This window comes from Protopterus annectens, chromosome 4.part0, assembly GCF_019279795.1.
Source record: "Protopterus annectens isolate FY-2018-M chromosome 4.part0, PAN1.0, whole genome shotgun sequence".
Classification (NCBI taxonomy): Eukaryota; Metazoa; Chordata; order Ceratodontiformes; family Protopteridae; genus Protopterus; species Protopterus annectens.
The window spans coordinates 1,395,928,541-1,395,952,824 of record NC_056733.1 but is presented as its reverse complement, the minus strand read 5'-3'; the positions used below and the strand labels follow the sequence as shown (position 1 = coordinate 1,395,952,824).

Here is a 24,284-nt window from a genome sequence, read left to right as displayed (position 1 = left end):
GGTAGGAGGAGAGGGTTGTCTGTGTACATGAGGCAATTACTGCATTGCCCCAAGATGCCCAGATTCATCAGGTAGACAGGAGAAAACACTGGGGGCTGACCCTTAGAGATGCCTGGATAGGTGCTTATTTGTTAAGTACTAGAAACTGTTTTCCTCTAGACAGTGAGGAAAGTTGAGTGCTGTAGTAATTTGTAGCTTATTTAGTGCTTACAATAAGTTCTGAACAAGTGCTGAAACAAAAAACTGGCTAGTTCTAAGAAACAAAATTAAGCTAGAAGGCTTCCCTCCAACACAGAGAGGCTTGGGCCCTAGAAGCCTACAAATAGTCCTGGACACAGCAAATCTATATCCAGGCTAGGCTACCCACAGGAAAGGCAGGAAACAAGCTTAGAAAAAGTTTTTTTTTTTAGTGGAAAGAGAGAAAGGAGTGGCAGAAACTAAGCTGATTGGCCTTCTCAAATGTTCTCCCTGTAGTGGGTAGAATGAGGTAATGACACTAGACTGGGAGGTGGGTCCCAGATCAAATTTATACTAGGGGCGGGCAACTGCAAAGCCACCAACTATAAAAACACCATACCAACAAGGAGGGAGGGTGGGAAACTGCAGAAATGTTTCTCAAAGCTGAAAAGCAGCAGTGAGCTTTTAAATGAAAGTTGTAAACAGCTAAAGGAGCCTATAGAAAAAAAGAGTTTAACTGCAACAAGTTAGCAGAAACAAACAACCCAACAGATGCTTAATAAAAGTGGACAATTTCCAGTTAATACCTCACACACAGTGAAACTAGCTAGAAAAATACACAGTACACAAAGTGCTATAAATAACAAAGAAATAAATAAAATAAACAAAAAACAGGATACTTAATGTTGTATATTATAGCTCAGAGTTTGCTCAGTGTCCTTCCTTCGATTAGCTCAGTGTGAAATGGCAGAACACTTGCAACTGAACTACTTAGGTAACAGAAAGTTGAAACCTGAGACAGCTTTTAAGAAAGAAATCTCGAAAGAACCAATGAGGTGCTTAGTCTAAGCTGTAGTCCAGGTGACCTCAGTCAGCCAATGACCTCAAACAATTCTCTTCTCACTGAAATGCCTGATTGCTTTGGCTAAACCAAGATGTCCCTGAATATGTGCTCAGACATACAGCCTCCACAAACACTAGGCCCAAATACAAGCCTGAAAATGGAAATACTACAAATATCCCCACTACTTAGAAACAAACTGCAGAAACGTTTCTCACAGCTGAAAGTGGTTTATGTAGTACAGCTTTACTGAAAAGAGAGGAAAAGGGGTACTGTTACTGGGAAACACTGTGCATGCAAGATTGTTCTAGCCAAGTTTATTACTTTTTTGTCACACAGGTTTATTTTCAAGCCACAGTTATGACCTCTAGACATACCTGCCTTTGCCAGGTGCATGTGTGGTACCACACATGCAGCCAGCAGAGTATAGCTGGGTTTTTTTTAGACTATCAGCAAAGGGCATCTGCTTTAGGCCTGTGATTCTTTTAGTGAGGTATTTCTGAGGCATTTCCAGTTGTTGCAGCTGTCTTGAGAGGTACATACCAAATGGGGCGTTGTATTCTATAATGGGTCTAATGAGGGGTGAGTACAGTGGGACAATGACTTCCTTTTTTTTCTGGATGAAAAGCCCTTAGTGATGTGTTATCAAAGGTGAGACCACTGCCCACCTGTGTCCCTAAGTCTCTTATCACACTTTTGGCGTTTAATGTACTGCCACCTATGTGGTAATTCACGGGTACATGTTTTTTCTCAAAGGGGATAACTGTACATTTCTTGGCATTGAGCTTGAGCCCATGGCTCTGACAACAAGCTTCTGTTTCTGTAAGGCCCTTTTGTAGAATATCCACATCCACATCTACCTTTCTTATCTGCCTTAGATTCCACCCACTGCCAGCCCAAATGGCTATGTTTTTGTTAGCTGTGTGAGGCCAGCTGGCATTCCTCCACAGTGTTTTTATAGGTCAGGAATATCTTTGATTCTTTATTTTGGTTTCCTGCAAAAGTACAAAATTTGTCTTTCGTATCTTCTGTTGTTGGCAGAGGCTTTCACAGTAACAGTATTGTGTGAGCTTATAAAATGCTTGTGTTTCTGTGAAGTATCTAGATATAATTTTTTTCATCCTTGCTTGTAGGATCATCTCATCTTTCCTGGGTTGAGTCTGACAGTTTTGTGTCATCCACTGCAGTATCCGATCCAGGCAGTTTTCAGGGTCAGTAAAATCTGGCACTGGCTCCTGAGAAGAGAACAGATATAGTGGTAAATTGCCACCTGTACACCTCTGCTTTGCATGACTTCCTTAAGTGTCAGCATACATACCGAGACTAAAGCTCTGGGAACCCCTCACACAATAGCGAACGTCAGTGAGATGACTTAACCCCAGAAACTACCCTCTGAACATGACCTGACAGATATAAGTACATAATCAGTTAGACCAAAGTAGGTTTTGAGTTTCTGTTCACCCTCATGAAAACCTACTAAGAGACCAAGGAAGACTAGTGTCAAATAGCTTTTGATCTCTTGCCAGAAGGAAGTCCATTATGACCCTAGAAAGGGTAGTCTTAATTCTGTGCTTAGATCTAAAAATGTACTGTAGGTTGAGGTATAATTATGAGTATATCTGAATTTATACAATTTTCTCAGTAATGCTGCCTGTAAAAAAAATATATTTGTAAACATATGAATTTATCTCGTTTCCTCATTTAATGTCATTTGTAAAAGGAAGGAAGCAGTTTGCGTAACTGAAGATGCCTATTAAAGATGTCCTTCAAGAATGCAACTGCAGTCATAACATGTGGGTTGTCATAACATGTGGGTTGTCCTGCCTTAGGCAGCCCTCGGTCGGCCGGATTCCAAAGTCTGGGTCCGACGTCGGCTGATGTCGCATTTCTCTCCGACGTCAGAGCGGCTGGAGTACATAAGCATCAGCCGACGCCATTTTCTTCAGTCTTTCTTGCCGCGCGGTGCCCGAAGCAGAAGCAGTTCGCAAGTGCCGGTCGGTCAGCTCCTGTATTCTACGATACCGAAGTCATCAAAAAAGCTAAGTACCCCGTTGGGGACCTTTTCTTGCCTCAGCCGATGTCAGAAATTACTGAAAAAGTTGACAATTGTCTTTCTTGTGGTAAACAAATACCTCATAAGGATTTCCACTCTTACTGTCTCCCTTGCCTGGGCCCAGACCACGACGTCTCGGCCTGTGTAGCCTGTGCTCGCTTCAACAAGCGCACTCTCAGGCGCCGGGCGGAGTTCGCTGAAGATTTTTTTGGCGATAATTTTGCTTACACCATGCCGTCGGATCTCCCGACATCGCAAACTCCCAAAAAGCGAAAAGACCGGGACCGACATCCTCGGCCCGCGTCTACCACCGACTCCACGCCAAAACCTAGCGAGTGCTCCGGTTCCCTCTGAGACGGTCTCTCCACCGCTCGGAACCGAAGACACCGCATCACCAACAACTCCGATTCCAGACATTACTCCGCCAGTTATAGATTTTCCTGCAGATACGAAACCGAGGAAATGCCCGAGACCATTGCTGTAGACAAGGTCACTCCTGCACGTGGAGCTGCCAGGCCCGCTATCGCCATATCTATTAAGGCCTACACTAGGGCTAAGGCAGCCAGCAAAACAAAGCATATTACTTCTAAATCCTTACCTCAGCCGACTCCAGAGACACAAATTATGTCCATGGCTGCTGATTTAATTTCCATGATTAGAGGTTCACAGGCCCATCCTGAGAGGATCCCAGCCACCTCCTGATAAAAGGCCCGGGTTGAACCCTCTGACCCTACTCCTTCAGATGAAGATTCTGAGGGCTCTGTCCACTCTGATAGCCAGGAAGAGCTCTTTCAGACCTATGAGGACTCGGATGCAGAAGATTCCATCCTCGGCCTCCCTCCTGAGGATATTTCTTTTGGGGAAGTTCTGCACACCATGAGGGAACATTTCAAGTGGCAAGGTCAGGAATATTCTGATTCTAGGAAACGCCTTAGGACTTTCCTTAAGAAGCCTCAGCACAGGCCCTTAGCTATTCCTCCTGTACTTGATGTTCTGGATGATTTGTATTCTGACTCTAGTGCTACCCCTGATTCTCTTCCTCCTGCTCCAGCCAAGCCAGACTGTATTACAGGGTCCCAGAAACTCATTCCCATTTATTCAGGGCCCATACTGCTGATTTGGAAACTATTTCACAGGGGCCTAAAGGAGTTTCAGCCTCCACCTCAAAAAATCCTTTGCCCTCCAACAGGGAAGCTAGGTCATTAGAGAGATGGGGCAAAAAGGTTTACATACCCACTACCTTATCTATGAGAGCTTTAAATTGCCTTTTTCATATGTTACAATATCAGGATTATCTGTTAGAAGATTTACAAAAAACATTAGCCACTCCTGATCCTTTAGACAGGAAGACTTTGCAGGAAGCTGTACATAACACTCAGCAAGTAAAGCAATCACTTCCTGCAGTGTGGATATGATGCACTGGAAGCTTCATGTAGGGCAGCTATGACAGGGGCAGTCATTCGTAGACATGCTTGGCTAAAAGATCAACCTCTACCAGATCATGTAAAAGCAAAACGTCTGGATGCACCTCTGGAAAAGAACAAGCTTTTTGGTGCAAATGCTAAGGATGTGTTAAAGACCATCGAAGAAAAAGCAAAATCAGTTCAGACTGTGAAAGATTTCCTCCAGGTTCAACCCCCCAGATTCAGTAGGAATTGGCCTTCAAAAAACAGGTCCTTTCCTAATCCAGAAAAGTTTCAAAGGGGTAAGAACAGACGTGGCCGAGGAAGATGCCAATACAGAGGCCCTTACAGGGGACGACAATGGCAGCCAGGAAACCAAAGAAGTGACACAGGGGTTTCACCTGCCCCACAACCACAATCTCAATGACTTTCCTCTACTACCGCCTACCAGGGAACAACTAGAAGCTCACTTGAGTGGGAAATTATCTCTGTTTGCAGAAAACTGGCACAGACTGACAAAGGACAAATGGATTTTGGACATTATAGACCGAGGGTACAGGTTTCATTTTCATACCTTACCAAGAAAACAAGGCATGCCAGACCTACCACAAAATCAGAGGGCAGAGGCTATCAAGCAAATCACTCTGCTGACTCGGATGAAAGCAATAGAAAGAGTTCCACAACAAGAATAAGACCAGGGGTTTTACTCAAGACTGTTCCTTGTTCCAAGAAAAGAATCTCAATGGAGACCAATACTGGACTTGTCCGCATTAAACACCTTTCTCATAGTACCAAAGTTCAAAATGCTGACTCTACAGCAACTCCTTCCCATGCTGGGCAAGGGGTCATGGCTGATTACCCTGGACCTCAAGGAGGCATACCTGCATGTCCCTATCAGACACAGCTGCAGAAGATACCTCAGATTTCTTGCAGGGCCAGAGCATTATCAATTCTCAGCATTGCCATTTGGCTTATCTACTGCGCCCAGAGTATTCACAAAATGCCTAGCTTCAGTAATTGCTCATTGCAGGCTCCAGGGTATACAAATTTACCCGTACCTGGACGACTGCCTCATACAAGCGGACGACAAATTGATGTTGACAAAAAACCTGGATTATGTCATACGATGACTGTGTATCCCAGAGCTTGAAGTAAACTTCCAAAAGTCAAGACTGCAGCTATCCCAGCAAATAATCTTCTTAGGAGCCAAACTAGACACAGCCTCTCAGATGGCTTACCTGACAGAAGACAAGCAAGAGAAGTTAACTCATTACTTCAAAGGTTTAGCAAAACTCACCCAGATGACTGCAAGGAGATTCCTACAGGCCCTGGGTTACATGGCATCCTGCATTCTCCTGGTTCCATTAGCAAGACTACACATGAGAAAGCTTCAATGGTACCTAAAAAGCATTTGGTCTCAACACAGCAACAACTTGGAGACAATCATACCACTCATTCCATGCCTACAAAAGGAATTCCTATGGTGGGCCTCGGTGAGCCAGGCAAACACAGATATGTCATTCAAAAGACCACAGATAACACAGACCATGACTACAGACGCCTCAGACCTTGGATGGGGGGCGCACATGGAAGGCAGGTGTATACAAGGACAATGGTCTCTAAAGGAAACACATCTGCATATAAACCAAAAGGAAATGCTGGCAGTATTGCATGCCATCGAGGCCTTTCAACACCAACTCCAGCAAGGCCATTTACTGATACGGACAGACAACACCACTGTGATGTGGTACATAAACAAGCAAGGGGGCACCCACTCTTACCCCCTTTGCAGACTGACAATGCAACTTTGGGAGAAATCACTGAGCCTAAACATCCAGTTACAATCCCAGTTTGTTCCAGGAAAAGACAATGTGTTGGCGGACAGCCTAAGCAGGAATTTCACAGATCCACACGAGTGGAGGTTACATCCGAAGACCTTCAGACAACTCACTTCGACATGGGGCAAGCCAGAAGTGGATCTATTTGCCTCTCACCTCAACCATCTTCTACCAAAATACTGCACAAGGACATACCATCCAAAAGCTTGGAAAATAGATGCCCTCTCATTCAACTGGAACTCCCTAGCAATCTATGCATTCCCACCTCTGCCACTGATGACCTCAGTATTACTAAAGATCAAAGCAGAGAAACCCAAGGGAATCATAATAGCTCCGGACTGGCCAAGACAACACTGGTACCCACTACTATGGAGCATATGTCACACCAGGAGGTGGGCCCTTCCCCAGTGGCCTCTACTTTTGACTCAACACAGTTACGAAACACTGCATCCAAATCTTCAGACACTGCAGCTAACAGCCTGGGAGATCCCGTAAATAAATTCAGCTTATCTCTCTCCAGGGAAGTTCAGCGGATACTAACAGAGGCTCGAAGACCATCCACCAAAAAGGTTTACTTAGCAAAGTGGAAAAGATTCAGCAATTGGAATACCAGCAAGGGACATGATGCATCATTGTTGAACATCCCACTCATCTTGGAATATTTGGCAGATATGTTAAAGAACGGCCCCTCATATTCTTCCATAAAGATACATGCATCTGCTATTTCAGCTAGATGCAACACTGATCCTCCTGTTTTTTCTCACCCTTTATTAAGGCAATTCCTCAGGGGAATCAAGAACATTAAGCCACCAAGAAAGGCCCCAGTGCCAGCCTGGGACCTCAATTTTGTCCTAGAAAAACTGACTCTTCCTCCATTTGAGCCAGCAGCTTCAGTCGACTTGCAATTTCTCTCATGGAAGACAGCTTTCCTGTTGGCAATTACCTCAGCAAGAAGGGTTTCGGAGCTACAGGCCCTAATGGCAATACCACCCTTTATTATTTTTCACAGAGACAGGGTTTCATTAAGGACCAACCCTACTTTTATGCCAAAGGTGGTATCTACGGTTTCTTTAAATCAAGCCATTCATCTGCCTGCTTTCTTCCCCAATCCTGAGAATAAGGGGGAAAGACTGTTGCATACCTTGGACATTCACAGACAACTTCGATACTACCTGGACAGAACTAAGGCCAGTAGGACGTCTGAACAACTTTTTGTAGCTTACGCCCCTGCTGTCCAAGGAAAAGCAATTTCAAAACAGACTATTTCTAAATGGATTGGACATTGCATCAGATTCTGTTATTCCTTTCATGGAAAGACTGTTCCAGCCAATGTCAGACCACATTCCACTAGAGCTACAGCCACCTCTACAGCATTCTTAAGAGGGGTGCCTACCAAGGACATTCTAGAAGCTGCTACATGGAGCTCCGTGCATACATTCTCCAAACACTACAATCTCCCTCTATACTCCAGATCCAGAGCAGGCTTTGCTTCAGCTGTCCTGCAGGGTTTGATTGCCACACCTTCTTTTTTCCTAGAGCATTCCTCCTCCCCCAGCTAAGCTATGGTATTCTACCCACATGTTATGACTGCAGTTGCATTCTTGAAGGACATAGCACAGTTTTGTACCTACCATAAATGTAGATGTCCGATAGACATGCAACTGCAGTCGGATTTTCCCTCCCTCCATGCCCCTCTATGCTTAGGGTCCATTCCTATTCCGGTTTCTCTTAGCTGGGGATATCTGTTATGGTGTATTTGTTTTATTGCTCATTTATTTGTTTGGAATCCTGTTTTTGTCTTCCAATTTGATTACAGCCTTCCTTGGAGGGCACCTGGCATCTGGGGCAAGAAACACTGAAGAAAATGGCGTCGGCTGATGCTTATGTACTCCAGCCGCTCTGACGTCGGAGAGAAATGTGACATCAGCCGACGTCGGTCCCAGACTTTGGAATCCGGCCGACCGAGGGCTGCCTGAGGCAGGACAACCCACATGTTATGACTGCAGTTGCATGTCTATCGGACATCTACATTTATGGTAGGTACAAAACTGTACTTTCCATTGTGTTTGGGATGAAAGGCACCTTCCCATTTAGGCTGGATTTTACCATGTGTTGTACTATTTACACTGTTTTATGGTTTTATACATCTTGCATTCTGTTTTGTAGTCTGCTTTGAATTCTCTAAACTACATAGATCATATAATTGGTATTTAATACCAGAATTACATTTCAGTGTTCACATATGCCAGTGTCAAGCAGCTGTGCATTGTATTTCTGTAGCACGTCTTGTATTTTATTCATTATCTCTGTGTGTGTGTGTGTGTGTGTGTGTGTGTGTGTGTGTGTGTGTGTGTGTGTGTGTGTGTGTGTGTGTGTGTGTATGGGTCCACAACCAAATTTCGAAATTTAAAAACATCGAACCTGTGATTACCAAAGCCCAGAGGATCGATGTTTTGAAATAGCTAAACTAAACTAAAATAAAATATCCAAAACGTTAAAAGTTATAATTTCACTTTTTTGCAGGGGGGCAAGCCCCCTGCAACTCCCATGTGGGACACCCCCTGCTACTTAAATATACCAACTTCGAGATCACACTACACAGTGAAGAGAATGGTAAAGTTACCGCTCCACTGTACAGCGATCTCCATTGATAAGCTTCGATATTTTAGAACCTCGATCCTCTGGGCTTTTTTACTCAGAGGTTCAATGTTTTGAAATTTGGTAGTGGAGCTGTTATATAATATGTTTGCTTAATATACACACATTTGTGTGTGTGTGTGTGTGTGTGTGTGTGTGTGTGTGTGTGTGTGTGTGTGTGTGTGTGTGTGTGTGTGTGTGTGTGTGTGTGAGAACTATGTAGATCATAGATATTTAAAACCAGAATTGCATTTTAGTGTTCAGATATGCCCGTGTCAAACAGTTGTGCATTGCATTTCTGCAGCATGTCTTGTATTTTATTTATTCTGTGTGCATGTGTGTGTGTATTTATATACATATGGAGTATATAATATGTATGCTTAATCTACACACATTTGTGTATGTGTGTATACATGTATATGGTTTAATATATGGGTTTCCAACAAGTATTGAATTGTATCTTTTTGAACCCTGAAAACTGTCGGCACAGCTGATAAAAATCATCTGGTCATTATTTTGTGGAAGATCATAGTGTGGTGGGCATTGGGGAATTTGCCCTTTTCCCACTATAGTGCGGTCTCAGAGTTGGCTTGGTGGGGTGCTGGAGTTCTTGCCCCCTGCAACAACAAGACTTGTTCTTTTATTTTCTTCTTCCTTTTTTTTTTTTTTTTAATTGGCTGGTGACGGACTAGTTGTGCTCAACCAGTTGCCGTTCGATGTGGTGAAGTTTCAATCTGCTTTCATGCATTCATGTATGTGTGTGTTTGTCTTTGTGTATATCGATTATTGTTAACTCTCTTTATCTTTCGCTTTCATGGGATCACTGCTAAAGCCTAGTAATTCTGTTATCAATGCTGCAATTCATGGTGTGTGTTTTCAGTACTTTTTACTATAGAATTTAGACAGTATTGTAACTAAATATTGCTGCTGTGAGTCACATGCATACCTTGGATTGTAGATAAATGGATGTTTTTATATACCCACACAAATTAATTTTGGGAATAATGGTTGAGCCTGAAATAATAGGAATGAAAATATGTAACATGATTTATTTTCCTTTGCAGGAGAGGCCAGCGATAAGTCTGCAAACCAAGAGGAAGTAGTATATTCACCACATATGAACAATGGTCCTATGGTTCTGAATGTTGAAGAACTGGAACAGGAGACTGGCAGTGTTGTGCAGTACAAAACAGCAGAAATAGCTGATGCTGTGCTGGGAGCGGAAGTGCACCATGATCGTTCAATGCTTCTTTCCTTGATTCCTGGGGAGACTTTAGAAAATCACCCCTTTAGATCAACAGATACTCCATGCAGTGCATCTGAAGAAGATGGGGAATGTGCACGGACATCTCATCGTGTCACTGCTCTTTCTGAAGTTCAACATAATGAAAAGGTTGCAGAGACAAGTGAGATTCTAGGGGCTACACAACAACAGTCTGCAACATCCGAGGAGTCCAATACCACTGAAGCTGCAAAATCGCCGAAAGTGAACTGTGATCAGCGAAACTTTACAGCAGGGGAAAGTTTTACAGTGAAGATCCTGAATGCTTCTCAGGTATTCTGCGATCTTGCTGGCTTACTATGTTTTTGCTCATTTTATTGATAAAGTGTTACTCTTTTCTATGCATTTAAACTAGCTAATTTCCACCGTATAACTTTTGTTTTGCTGCTGCCAGCCAGAAGTTTAAAAATGTTGTCCCCGTCATTGTCAAAGAAATCGTCTGTGAGGAAGGGGGTACTAAACTAAATTCCCCTTGCACAGTGCCAGCTCTCAAAATGCATACATAAAGTCATTTTTTATTTGTTTGTTTCACCAATTCATATTAGGTGAAGTCTGTGAGTCCAGTGACCCATCAGAACAGCTACAAAATCCAGGACCTGGATTTGGATTGTTTTTTTTTTTTTTATGAGTAACATGCCAAGTTTCAGGTTCTGACTGTTCACACAGTTTTATTCACTAGCTCTAGAAGCTAATGCTTTTTTGACTTTAGGCATTCTTAAGTAGAATATTAATTTTGAAGAGGTATACTTTATTTATTTTGCTTACACAGGTTTATGCACAAGTTGAAGGAGTTAATATCCTCCTGTAACTTAATCATAAATGTCTGGGCTGAGGCTTGTCGCAGTACCTCTCCGGAAGCTGTTATGCTATAGAAAGAAAGCATGTCTCCTGAGCCAAAGACTTGCAGATGTTGGTCAGTCTAGTCCTGATTGCCAGTATCTCGATTAACTGAGGCAAGGCAGTATACCCTAGGTCCTTGTTAGCGGACATTTCCAGCTCCCATATCAAAGTTGTCAGCAGCTGCCCACAACGGGAGACTTCAGATGTGGACACACCCTCTACTTCATGTGGATGGGGAGCCTATTCCAGAACATGGGGATCCTTTGAGTGACATATCTGTCTCACCAGCATGTTTTCTTGTGTTGCAACCAAAGTTCAGATTTCTGGATCTAATTTCTGATGTTGCTCATTTTGCAGATATGCAAAATTCCCATCAGGGCTGGATCTAAAGATGCTTTACTCTCAATAACCTATAGGAGACCTAGTATAGAGAGAAGGCTTTAAGGCAGTCTGTGCAGGACAGTGTGTTAATATTCTGCATCCTCTTAGTGATGAACTTCTACGGGCATTCCAGCTGTTGCATATGCCTAGTCAGGTACATGCCAAAGGGGACATTGTACTTGACGATGGGTCTGATAAGGGACAACCTTGGACCTGGATGCCATACCCTTACATATAAGGTGGGCGACTTAGAATGATTTTCTTACTATCTTGGCTATGTGTTCGTCAAAGGCCAGTTTACTGTCTGCATATGTTCCCAAATCTGTAACTACATGGTAAACTCTTGGGGGGTATCTTACAAACTGAGTAATTTGCTGGGTAGATGTTTTCCCAAAAGGAGCTGTAATGCATTTATTTGCATTGAGTTTCAGTCTGTGGCTTTAACAACAGTCATTTGTCTATGTTAGACCCTATTGTAGAATGTTAGTGTCTTGGGGGAATTTATGATAGCTCCCAATTTGCAGTTGTCTGCAAACCTGTTGGGCCCAGGTTTTGAGCATTACTGTAGAAGACCTTGTGGCTGTGTTTAGCCTGAGAAGCTCTCCTGACCTCTTAATCAGCTTTGTTGGATTTAATTAGTCCCCTTAGCTTCTTAACTTTTATTAGCGAGCTGTTGTCATGAGAATTGCTGTTTTTTTACTTTGGCCATGACTTTTTTCATTTTGTTATACACACTGTTAATATTAGGATTTCACCGGTGTGATTTGTTTTTGGGGTTTATTTTAGGCTTACTTCTGGTAGGTACAGCAGCTTCTATGCAGCCATTTACATGTTTGTACAGTGTTTCTGTGAATAATTCTGCGTAGGCTGTTGTGAACTCTTGGTTGGACGGGACATTGAAAAGTGTTGCTTAATGGGATATAGTTTGCTTTAGAATTGTTTCTGTAACAGGTTTTGATGGATTTTCCAAGTTAATTTTCCTTTCAAATGACAGTGTTGTGATCCAGTCTCACCAGTGAGGACGTGACATGTGATCCAGCCTCACCAGTGAGAACGTGACATGGGGGAGGGCAGGCTTTTAGTGAGGTATCCTATTTGTATGCATTTGGGGTCGAAACAGCTGTTCCACTGACTGCTCAACATTCCCATTTTTCATCATGTTTTAAACACCGGTTTAGGTGTGAGGGGGCCAACAGGAGATTCTAGTGTAATGGAGCATTAAGGAGCAGAGTCTTCATATTTTTCTTTGGAGCTGTGCCCCCAGCCAAGCACGTGTCCACATAACAGACCCTGTAGTTGCCGCTGTCTGTGATGCATGTATACAGCGACTTTCTTAAAGCCGCATCTGATATAGTGCAAGAGAACAAAAACAGCTTGCTTGCCAGAATTACCAAGGGGCCATAGTGAGTGTACAAGATAAGAAAGAAGGGATAGGATTCTACTCAAGATTTATTCCTAATCCCATGAAAAAAAATGGCCTGTGGAGATCTGTCAAGGCTGAATAAATTTTTAAGTATTTCTAAGTTCAAAATGCTTACCTTGCAGGCATTGTTGCCACTATTGTTTTCTGACACCTTTACGGTAATACATATCTCAAAAGTGCCTTATCTGTTGCACATGCCCATAGCCAGGTCTCCCTGAGGGTAGATGAGATTCAAAGGAAGGAGTGCTCACTGCCATCTTACTTCCTTGATCTTTGGTTTGTCAGCTGCACCAAAGGTTTTTACAAAGAGCTTGACTCAGGTAATTGTATATTGCAGGACCAAGAGTATGTGTGTCTAACCTTACCGGGGCGATTGCCTCATTTTTGCCCTAACCAGTAGAAGACTACCTTTTCTGTGATTCACTCTGACCTGCTTTCATACTCCAAATCACAAACTAATTCTTGGGAGCTCTTTTGACACCACTACTTCATGACCATTCCTTCCCTTAGAGAAGGTGCTGTTTTTAACCACATTTTTCAGTTTCATTCAGTAAAATAATGTGTTTTTGACCAGCGAATACTTCAGGGCCCTTAGTTATATGGTATCTTCAGTCATTATGGTCTCCGTGGCAAAGTCTCATGTGAGAAGACTGCAACTGTACCTTTGAAATAGATGGTGTCAGCATAGCTACTCCCTCCATTGTCTATCCCTCTTCTGCCTTGTTTCGATAAAGAGCTCTTATGGTGCATCCAGCAGATGGATTTCATTCAGGAGATCTCTTTCAAACTAGGCCTGGATATGCAGACAGTGGCTACAGATTTCTCTGATGTAGCTTGGGGGCTCATTCAGGAAAACTAAGAACTGTGGGAACACAGAACAAAATCCAGAGGAGAAAGCTCATCAGCATCAGAAATGATGGTTGTGATTCTAATCATACATTTATTCAAATTGGTATGGCAGCCGGGGACCCTGCATATCTTCCCAGACTATATAGTAGTCATGTGCATCAGTAAACATAGTAAGTAAGTTACCTTACATGCAAGCTTACCGTGGAAGCTTATCTGGTCCAGGAGTCAGACCTGATCCTATGGGTTTGTTACATTTCATCCCAAGAGAAAGTCCTGTGAGATTAGCAAAGCAGAAAAAAACAGACCCCCCATGAATAGATGTTGAATAGAGATATATTTCTAAACTTTGTCTATAGGTAGGATGCACCAGAAGTAGACCTTTTTCTTTTCCAGAAAGTAAATTGTCAAGAAAATATTGCACCAGGGTACCAAACTAAGTATCCAGGAAAATGGATGTCGTCTTAGCCTGTTGGGTGATTCTATTCCTTCATGTCTTTACTCCCAACTCTGTTTTCCCTCATCGCAATTCAGAAGGTGCAGTAGTGCAGACCAAAAATTATTTTGATTTTGCACTCTTCCCCAATAGCTACATGTTTACTGAGGACATGTTTTCATTTATGAGGGAGGCTAGGAAAACCTTTACATGAAAATTGTACCTTGCTAAGGAGAAGAAGGTTCTACCTTTGAGTTCCTCCTTTGATGCCATAAAGAGGCCATGGAACCAAACCAGACAAAAATTTCCATGGGTCTAAGGTACTTGTCAGAACTTTACAAACCAGGCTTATGTTACGTATGCTTCAATGAAAGTACGTATATCTACTGCCTCTACCTGCCTACCCTGAGATCCCCCACTTTATTCCTACCTACAAATAAAGCAGTTCCTTAAAGGGGCCCTTACCTGACTCCTTGGGACCTAAGCTGTGTACTAGAAATATTGACAGTGCCACAATTTTAGCCAGCAGCTTCTGCATCTCTAAAAAAAAATTGACATGGAACATTATTTTCATAGTGGCCATAACATCTTTCATAGGGATTTGAACTTATGTGCAAACAGCTCTTCTTCCAGAAGGACAGTGTTACCCTTCAGATCAGACTTGTTGCCCAAGGTAGAGACAAACATTTCTCTTAATCAGGTAGCCAAACTCTATTTTTCCCTATCCCGTGGAGTAAGGGAGAAAAGATATTTGGGTGTTCTTGATGTGCATAGGCAATAAAGATTCTATCTAGCATAAACTAAAGAAGTGATGAAAACAGAGTAGATGTTCATAGCCTTTGGAAACTTTAGGGAGGGCATGTCTGCATCAAATAAGAGTATCTGTGGAACATTCTCCCCGGGCCTCTGCTGAAAATTGGCTTCATTCCAAGTCTGACTTTCCCGGTAAACAAATAATAAATAAATAAAATAAAAATAAAATCTGCAGATGGGTAGTCCACAGTATTTCATTTTGCTACTCTTTTCTTGGAAAAGTCAGGTATGTCAGAGCACACTCCGCAAGGGCAGACAGCAGCTCATTTGGATGGGGATTTAGCACCTAGGCCATCTTGGAAGTAGCTAGTTGGTCATCTGATCACACTTTTTTCAAACATTGTAACTTTATCTTCTAGAGCCAGGCAGACTTTGCCTTTGTCATTCTGCAAAGGTTCTTCTGGCAGATTCATTCACAGGGTCAGCCACCTGTCCCCATTTAATAAGCTTTGGGAGTCGTCCCAAGAGTTGGCAGTACTGCAGCAGTGGAGAATATGAAGAATGTAGTACAATTGTGTAGCAACTTGCCAAAGTTGTAGATATTTGAGTATGCTCACTGGTGAAGTACTATTTCTGTCCATTTGCCATTTTTTTTGAGCTGTTGCCTTTGTGTGGTTGAGATGGGAACCTAGTCTCCTTTTATTACCACCTTTATTCTGTCACAGCTCACATCTGTAAAAGGGTCCTTTTATCCTTAAGTTTGCTTAGTTCTTGAAGAAGGAAGTTTGGGAGATCTGGTTGGCCTGCCATCTCTGGAAGGCATTTGCCACCTGAATGTTCAGTGATATTGTCTTTACCAGGCCATTGCTACTTCAGGGGGCAAGAACAAAGATGTTTTAGGTAGACATCCTGATATCCAAGTGGGAGGGTGTCTGCCCAGCTGAAGTGAGGAAGGGTGAAAAACTGGGATTTTTGTTGTCAGATGCCCAAAGAGTTAGCACCACTGCAGCAGTGAACCTACTCGGACATCTGCAGTAACAGTAGGTTTCTACATATCTATATTTTTTCTTTATTTGCTAGTTAGTTTGCAGATACTGCTAAATGGACATAGATATGTGAGTGAGTGAATGTTTAAATATGAATGTCTGCCTTTTGTGAGTCATTATCAACTAAGAGAACATCAAGTTTCCCTAGTCTTGAGAATTTCAACTTTAGTTATCACTTTTGTTGGGTTTGCCATTTCCTGGTTTTTCCAGCCCCCTGCTATAAAGCGCGTGTTAGCACGGTGTTGCCACAGGAGCACATCAAGGTTAAACTATTCGGGCTACCTAAAGTCCACTCTTCAAATTTTCCCTTAAAACAGCCTTCCTTGAACTGTACTACTGATCTAACCAGTGTATCCTATAACTAAAAAGTTCATCTCTACTTGATTCCCAAGTAGACTATTCTCTATCTGTAAAGCCTAGCACTTGCTCCTACAGTACTTTTCACCTTGATATAGCACTTATATTATAGATGGTACCCCACCAGCCTAAAACCCCTTTCTCGATCACCCACATCCCCCGGAGTCTTTTTTTAAGTTTTTTTGTCTATTCCTTCTAGCATGTCGAGGGATCAGTTGCTAGTGTCCTCTCCTGCTCAGCTGGTGAACCTGGGAATATTGAGGCAATGTTACAGTTGCCTCATGTACACAGACAACCCTCTCCTTCTCCCACAAAACACAAATACATGCGAGAGATGCAACTATACAGCCAAACTGGAGGCTGAGCTCTCTCAACATAGGACTGGCAAGACCAGACAGGAGGAGAAGGTAACCACACACACCACATACCCAGTCTCACATAGTACTATCACAACTTCAAATCATACACATAAACACACAAAGACATACTTGGAGGCTCTGATCAAAAATCTACCAAAACAGCAGAGGCCACCAAAGCAGACACCCAAACAACTACCACCTCAGGACACAACACATGCAACACATAGACCACACAGTCAGTGTGCCAAACAGTCACAGCCCTTAAGGCCAAACACAATGCCAGACACACTCATCATTGGTGACTCCATAGTCAGACACACTGACGTCCCGCTCACCAGATTGAGTAAGGAGAAGGTCACAGTAAGCTGCCTGTCGGGCGCTAGAATCCGCCACATAATGCAAGCACTCAGGTCTCTCAACAGCAGGTACAAGTACAACTCAGTCATTGTCCACGCTGGTGTAAACGACCTGAGACGTACCTCCTTGGACTACATGAAAAGAGACATTGAGGAGCTCTCTGATTATGTAGCCCAGGCAGGTATGACCCTGACCTTGAGCAGTATCCTACCTTCACCAAGAATGATGCCACAATACAGAGATAAGATGATCAGCTTTAATAATTGGCTTGAACTCTGGTGTCATTCAAAGGGGATCCAATGTCTGTCTGCCTGGGATGACATACTGGACAAGCCACGCTGCTTCGCAAGGGACGGCTTGCACCTGTCACCCCTGGGCTTCCGGATATTGGCAAAGGCTCTTGCCACCCCCATAGTGCCTTTTTAGGCAAGGCTCAAATTCTAAACCTACCACCCTAGAACACAAAAAGGAAAAAACTAAGGGTAATGCTGCTCAATGCCAGAAGTCTCAACCTCAAGATGCACGCACTCGAGGCCCTTCTCAGTATGGAGAACATCGATGTCTGTGCTGTGACTGAAACCTTGTTCAAGGCTCCTGAGAGCACCCCAGCACTATCAGGTTTTACCTCATATCATGCGTTCCGGCCCCAAAATCCGGACAACACCAAGAAAGGAGGGGGGGTGTCCATATTCATCAAGGACACCCACACCTCAAGGTTGGTGGCAATGCACGATGCATCGGAGGCCATCGAGGTGCAATTAACCATAGGCAAGACTGCTCTGCAATTTGTAGCATGTTACAGGCCACCCTCTCAAACTCAGGAACCTCACATAGCTTTCCTGAAAACACTGGAGGGGATAAATGTATCTCCAAACACCATCATACTAGGTGACTTCAACTACCCCAATATAGACTGGGATCCCTACTCAAGCCCAAACACTCTAGCCCAAAGGTTCCTGGAGTTCATAAACTCAAATGCCATGGAACAACTAGTCACCATCCCCACAAGAGATGAAAACATACTTGATCTCATCATCACGAACATGGGATCACAATGTTCAACACCGGAAGTATACCCCTCACTGGTGAGATCAGATCATAAACTAATCTCACTGGAGGTCCTCATCCCGCCCCCACCTGAGATAAAAAAGACCACAGTGAAGAACTTCTCAAAAGCCGACTTTACACTTCTAAAGACTAGTGTGGTCTCCTTTAAGTCCCCCGAGCCGGCGATAAACATTACTCAAGCCGCTGAATCACTTACAATTGCCTTCTACCAGCACCTACAGGACTGCATGGATCAGGCAATCCCAAACAAAACAAAGACTCTTTGTACCAAAGGCAAGCGTCCAGTCTGGTGGACCCCAGCCATAAACAAGCTCTACAACAAAAGGGGGAAGCTACTACAAGATAGAGCAAAATCCTTAAAAGGTAAGACACCTTTGATCATTATAAGTAAAAAAACTAAGAGCTCTCATAAAATCATCCAAGGCAAATTTTGAGAGAAAAATCGCTAAGGACTCAAAAGACAATCATAAGGCCTTCTTTAGCTATGTTAGAAACCTGGGAGGAAACTCCCAGATATGCTCAGAATTAGTTCAAAATGATGTGAAAATTACTGAACCTACAGACATTGCCAACATACTGGCTGACAGGTTCAGTGCAAACTTCTCCCGCCCCCAAAAGGAGAGATATCTATACCAGAGGATTGTAGCCCCCCAAACATCTCTAACGCCCAGGTGAGAACTGCTCTCTCCAAGGCGAAAAACACAGCATCCATGGGACCGGATGGTGTCCCCAGCTGTGTGCTCCACGAACTCAATGAGGAATTAAACCCGCAGTTAGGACAGCTGTTTAATCTTAGCCTCAACTCAGGATACATACCCAAGGAGTGGCGCACGGCAACTGTGGTCCCACTTCACAAAGGCGGTGCCTCCACCGACCCTGGAAATTACCGTCCCATCAGCTTGACAAGCCTGATCTGCAAAGCCATGGAGAGGATCATAATGGAACTCATAAATAAAGACATAGGAACTTGCAGACTTTGGATCCAACCCAGTTTGGCTTTGTCAAAGGCAGATCATGCCTTTTAAACTTGGTTGACTTTTTTGAAACAGTCACCAAGGCCATTGATGAGGGAAAGGCAGTCCATACAGCCTACCTCGACCTGGCAAAGGCTTCGACACAATACCCCACTCAGGTATCATTGAAAAACTCATCAGCTTAAATGTAAACCCATACATCACAAGATGGGTTGCAAACTGGCTAAGTGACAGAACCCACAGGGTCAGAGTTGCTGGCGCCATGTCAGACTCAAAGCCTGTCACAAGTGGTGTCCCACAGGGCTCAGTCCTGGGCCCACTCTTGTTCGGCATCTACTTTTCTGAAGTACAAGCAAACACAGGAGGGTTATGGCTGACAAAGTTTGCAGATGACTGCAAACTGGGCCATAGTCGAAAACACATCTGACACAGATATCCTTCAGAAGGGTCTCACAGAAATGGATAACTGGTGCCAGAGCCATGGCCTAAAGTTAAACGCCAAGAAATGCATAGTCATACCCTTCGGGAAAAACAAGGTTACCCCTAGCTACCATATAGGTGGCAATCCACTGAGCACAGAAGAAGTTATCAGGGATCTGGGGACCCAGGTTGACAGTAACCTTTCGTTTGACACTCACGTTGCTAAAGTAGTTAGGAAGACCTTCTACATTGCCCACCTGATCATGAAGGGATTCACATCTAGATCAAGGGAGGTCATCGACCCCCTGTACTCATCACTCATCAGACCAATGATTGAGTTCAATGCCCCATTCGGAATGTATCTGACCCGACACCTGCAGCAGCTGGAAAGGCCCCAAAAGTTCCTCACCAAAAGGATAAAGGGTCTCAAAAATATGTCTTATGCTGCCCGACTGAAAGAACTCCAGCTCTATTCAGTCGCTTACCGCTTGCTCAGAGGTGACCTGTGCCTGACATACAAGGCCATGTCAAACCCAGATTTGATGAACATGCTTCACCTTAAAAAATCTAGATCCCTCAGAACTACAAGGGCGGGAGACTTAAACCTGGACACGGTTATTAATAGGACGTGCTGGAGGGACAGATTCATCACCCAGAGACTCCCTATGCTGTGGAACAAAATCCCGGTACATGTGAGGCAGAGCACCTCGCTGGCCTTGTTCAAGAGAAATTTTGACCAATGGATGGGAGATCGCAGATATACCCCAGGGATTACCTCAGTGTCACTGCTTGACAGAGGCACAGCAAAATAATGGGCATAGTTTTCTTCAAACTAAAGGGGTGGCGAAAGCCACAAAACTCTGGGCTAGGCTTATAAATGCCCTTGGGCAGATAGCCTAGTATGAACCTATGATTGTTTCAGGGAGCATGAAGTTATAACCCACACATTTAATGTACATGGCTTTTTTGAATTGGGCAGTTTGATACCGGGTTTGTTGGTATTTCTTCCTTTTGTTGTCTTGGAGTGCACTGGAAGTGCATGGATGTGTAGTACTATTTCTCTTTGGATTGATGTTCCTGCATATTATATTGTATGTCTTGCTGTTTCCCTGTGTTTTACTGTTCTGTATGTGATCCACATATCCTCTCAAACATTTGACTTCTCAGTTGATTAAGAGCTATTATTTTGTCAGCTTTTTGAGCATTAAGTCCAGGACAAAACTTATTTCCTCTATGAAATTAAAATGAGTGATTTTTTTTTTCTTGTTGATGACCTTCACTGAGGCCAGCCTTTGCATTGTAGTGTTTTTCATTAACTGCATTTGTTGGTCACTGTCAGTATATGTCATTGGTAGGTACAGTACTACCCAAATAATCTGTCTGCTAAGAAAAAGTCCATCCTCTGTAACCAGCGGGATGCGCAACCCCATCATTGGGACTGTTCAGAATATAAAACTTTCCAAGGCTGCTTGGACCTCCCATTCCCATCGTGTATCACATGTATCCCGGGTACAAGTGCCCTCTTGTCTCCCTCTCCAAAATGGTCAGCATGGCATGTTTGTATGCCCCACAAATTATAGTTAAAGAAACTACATGTACTGTTGAGTTGGTAAACATTCTTTCTGTTGTGGTTTATAAGGTATTAAGGCTTTCTGTGCTCAAGTGAGACCATAGGCTCTGGGCTGACAACATCTAGGTCTCTCCAGTTTCTGTTTGGGCCTGCCTTGGATTGCGATAAACTGACAGAGCTTTCTGTTTAGAGAATGGCACTCTGGAACTCCCTGTCCTCTTACTAACAGTATGTTAAGAGTCAGACAAATTTACATATTCTGCAGCGCATGGTTTCCTGGTGCCAGTCATACCTTTCCCGTCATGCAGCTCTTTAGACTGGCACCAAAGGGATGCTGACGTCATTCACGCAGGTACCTGCTCTGGCACCACCTTAGACTCCAGCATTTCTTTACCCAGTGTGTGCGTTTCTGGTACTAGTTATGTCACAGGCCCCGGTTCTGTGGATCTTTGCCCTTCTGGCTTTATCCACTATGGTTTTGCTGCCTTTGGCATCAGTGTCAGTTCTAAGGATTCTTGCATTACTGTCACAGTGTGTATCTGTTCTGGCATTGTTGTTTCTGGGTTGTCTAGTACAGGGTCTGATTTCCTGGCCCTTTCCCTAATACCAGCTATTCCAGTGCCAATATTTTCAGCATTGGAAGACGTGTTACTTCCTTCAGTTCCCAGTATCTTTCTTTAGTAGGACAAAGTTTCCTCTGCCTTTGTGCAGTCTTTACTCATCTACGTTCTTCTTAAAGTGTACTTTATATACTTTTTTCAGCTTGAAATTCTACCCAAAGAAGCCCTTTAAAACTGTTGTAAAAAAACAGACATGTAGAGTACCTTGGAGACTTTTCTTTGAAGGACTGAGATGATGAGGAAGAAGGGGAGAGGGTTAACTTCATGCCCTCTCCCAAGAAGATCTTACATTTGGGGAGTAGTTGCAACTTTTGCAGCAAAATGGGAGCTGACCGCTTATCTTCTCCCCAATATAAACTCCAGAGCCCCAGTAGATTCATCTAACAGTCATGCTGGGTTGCCGTCTGGTAGTTGTCCTTAAAGATGTTGCCAGTGTAGTGTGAAATAAATTTGGTATCATGGCTGCTGTTCCAAAGAATGGTGATAGTGTGTTCTGGGCACCAGTTATGTTTGCTTTTTGGGATAGAGTCCCAAGCCAAACAGAATGGTCGCTACAGCAGCCCTGAAGCTGACTGCAACATCCGAGAGCCGGACTGTCCACTCTCTTGCCAGGGAGTGATGTGGTATGGACAGGTTTGGGAAGTATGTCTTTGCAGGTGCTAAATTAATGCTACCACTCTGGTCTATTTCCAGAGAAATCTTGCTAATAAAATGCACCAGATATTCGAGGGATTGGATAATCTTAAGCTTAATGTTAGCTGTTGACTTTGGTCTCAGGTTCATCAAACATTATGAACTTGTTGGTCTATGTGATGCATAAAGTGGCAGACAGAACTGCATGAGTTACAGGATCCATACTTGAAATTTCCTAATACTCCTGGCTCTACCTCACAGACTTTGCTGAGGAAGATGATCTTAGATTCTCCTTTTTTAGGTTCTGTCATTTTCAGAAAGGAAGTCCAAATGCAGCAGGACAGTATAGAGAAGCAGGGCAAAATGCTGACAACTGTGGATATGATGTTTCATGCTTTACAGCATTCAGCCAGATGCAGAAGGGCTAGTATCTGATTCCATAATTGTACAGAGCAGACATAATCAAGTGAAGGCTGCTGAGAAGCAGCAGCCGCCAAGCTAATTTCAGGCAAGGATGTGGTCCTTGGTCTAGGCATCCTTGGCATTCTTCAGGAGGTCACAGTCTGAGTATGGATGACAGTAACAGTCCTGTGGACATTCCCATCTTCACTATTCTTAAGGCAGTCACTGTTTTCCTCCAGTTGCCGACATGAAAAACATTAACCAAGTTGTTGAGGAAAGTAGTTCCCAGAGAATATTTGATTTTCTTAATTGCACTACCTCAGCCACCTCTTTGCCCTTGCCGAGACATTCTGATTAAAAAAAGGAGGAGATTAAAGGTTTTATAAAAAAGGCAGTTACAAGATCCCAGCAAACCAGAAATGCTTAGCATATTATTTCAGATTCTTTTTAATGCCATCAAAAATGCATTTTTATTGTAATACTGGGTCTTGCAGGTCTAAACGCCTTTGTCCCAAAGGAAACCATTTGTGTGATGATAAAGACAGTCCTTCCCTGTTTGTCAGAGCATGATAAGATGTTCTCTTTGGACTTCTGTGACACCTACTTCCATATAAAAATTAAAGTGGTGTCAAAGAGGTACTTGTGCTTCTGGGTAAGAGTCATTCCCTCTAATTTCTGGAATGTACCCTTAAGTCTGTTCGCTACTTCCTGGGCATTTGGCAGGTGTATATCTGTTGTAACAGTATAGCAGTGCTTGCAAGAGGCCAGAATTTTCCCTTACTTAGACAGTTGACTCCTCACTGCTTCTTTTAAGAGGGATCTGTACATCACAGTTCGAAGATTTCTGAAGATTACAGTGAACTACACAGAGTCACACCTGCTTCCCATCCAAGCATTACTTTTCATTGTCTGTCTTGTCTTGCATCAGGACATGGCTACTTTTTCTGTAGCATAGTCATCATAATTCATTCGTTTTAGCTAATGTCAGTGGACCTTTTTCTCAAAACAACAGGTTATTTATGTATTTATTGGCATTTATTTACCAGGAAAGTCCAGTGGGCTGAAATAATCCATTTTCAGTGGAGGCCCAGGGAGAAAAGCTCTGCAAGGCAGTTAGCGTAATAGTATATAACATTCAAAATGGATAATACATGCAAGCAGTGTTAGCAAAATGGAACAATATTAAGCAAGCAACAGAGTGGAAAGGATGTACATATACAGATAAAACAGTTTAAGGGTACATACTAAACAAGTAAACTTATTGTTATACATTTGTAGTGATAAGCAGTCATATACTATGTTTATAAGGTAATCTAGGAGACACAGCCAGCATAAATTGTGCAGGGAAGAGTGAAATTGATTGACAGGTGGTTAGGCAGCAATAGACAGTAAGTCACTATTAGTATCATAAAGTCAGTATGACTTAGGGTATGGGAGTCAGGTTAACGAATTAGGACATCTGCATTGTCAAAATGTGGAGAGGTGCTGTTGCTGGAGTTTCTGATAGCTTTTGGGAGAGAGTTCCATAGCTTGGCAACAAAAAAGGAATAAAGCTTGTCACCAGCTGG

The 24,284-nt window shown here is 43.1% G+C and overlaps 1 protein-coding gene across 3 annotated transcripts in view; it reads left to right on the top strand.

Moving 5' to 3' along the window:
* Positions 1-24,284, top strand: part of TXNDC15 (thioredoxin domain containing 15) — a 308,164-nt gene that overhangs the window by 128,779 nt on the left and 155,101 nt on the right. For all 3 annotated transcript variants that reach the window (XM_044069226.1, XM_044069224.1, XM_044069225.1), the window contains one exon: positions 10,014-10,504. In XM_044069226.1, coding sequence (XP_043925161.1) covers positions 10,067-10,504 — 438 coding nt within the window. In that variant the 5' untranslated portion in view covers positions 10,014-10,066. The remainder of the gene's footprint in view (positions 1-10,013; positions 10,505-24,284) is intronic.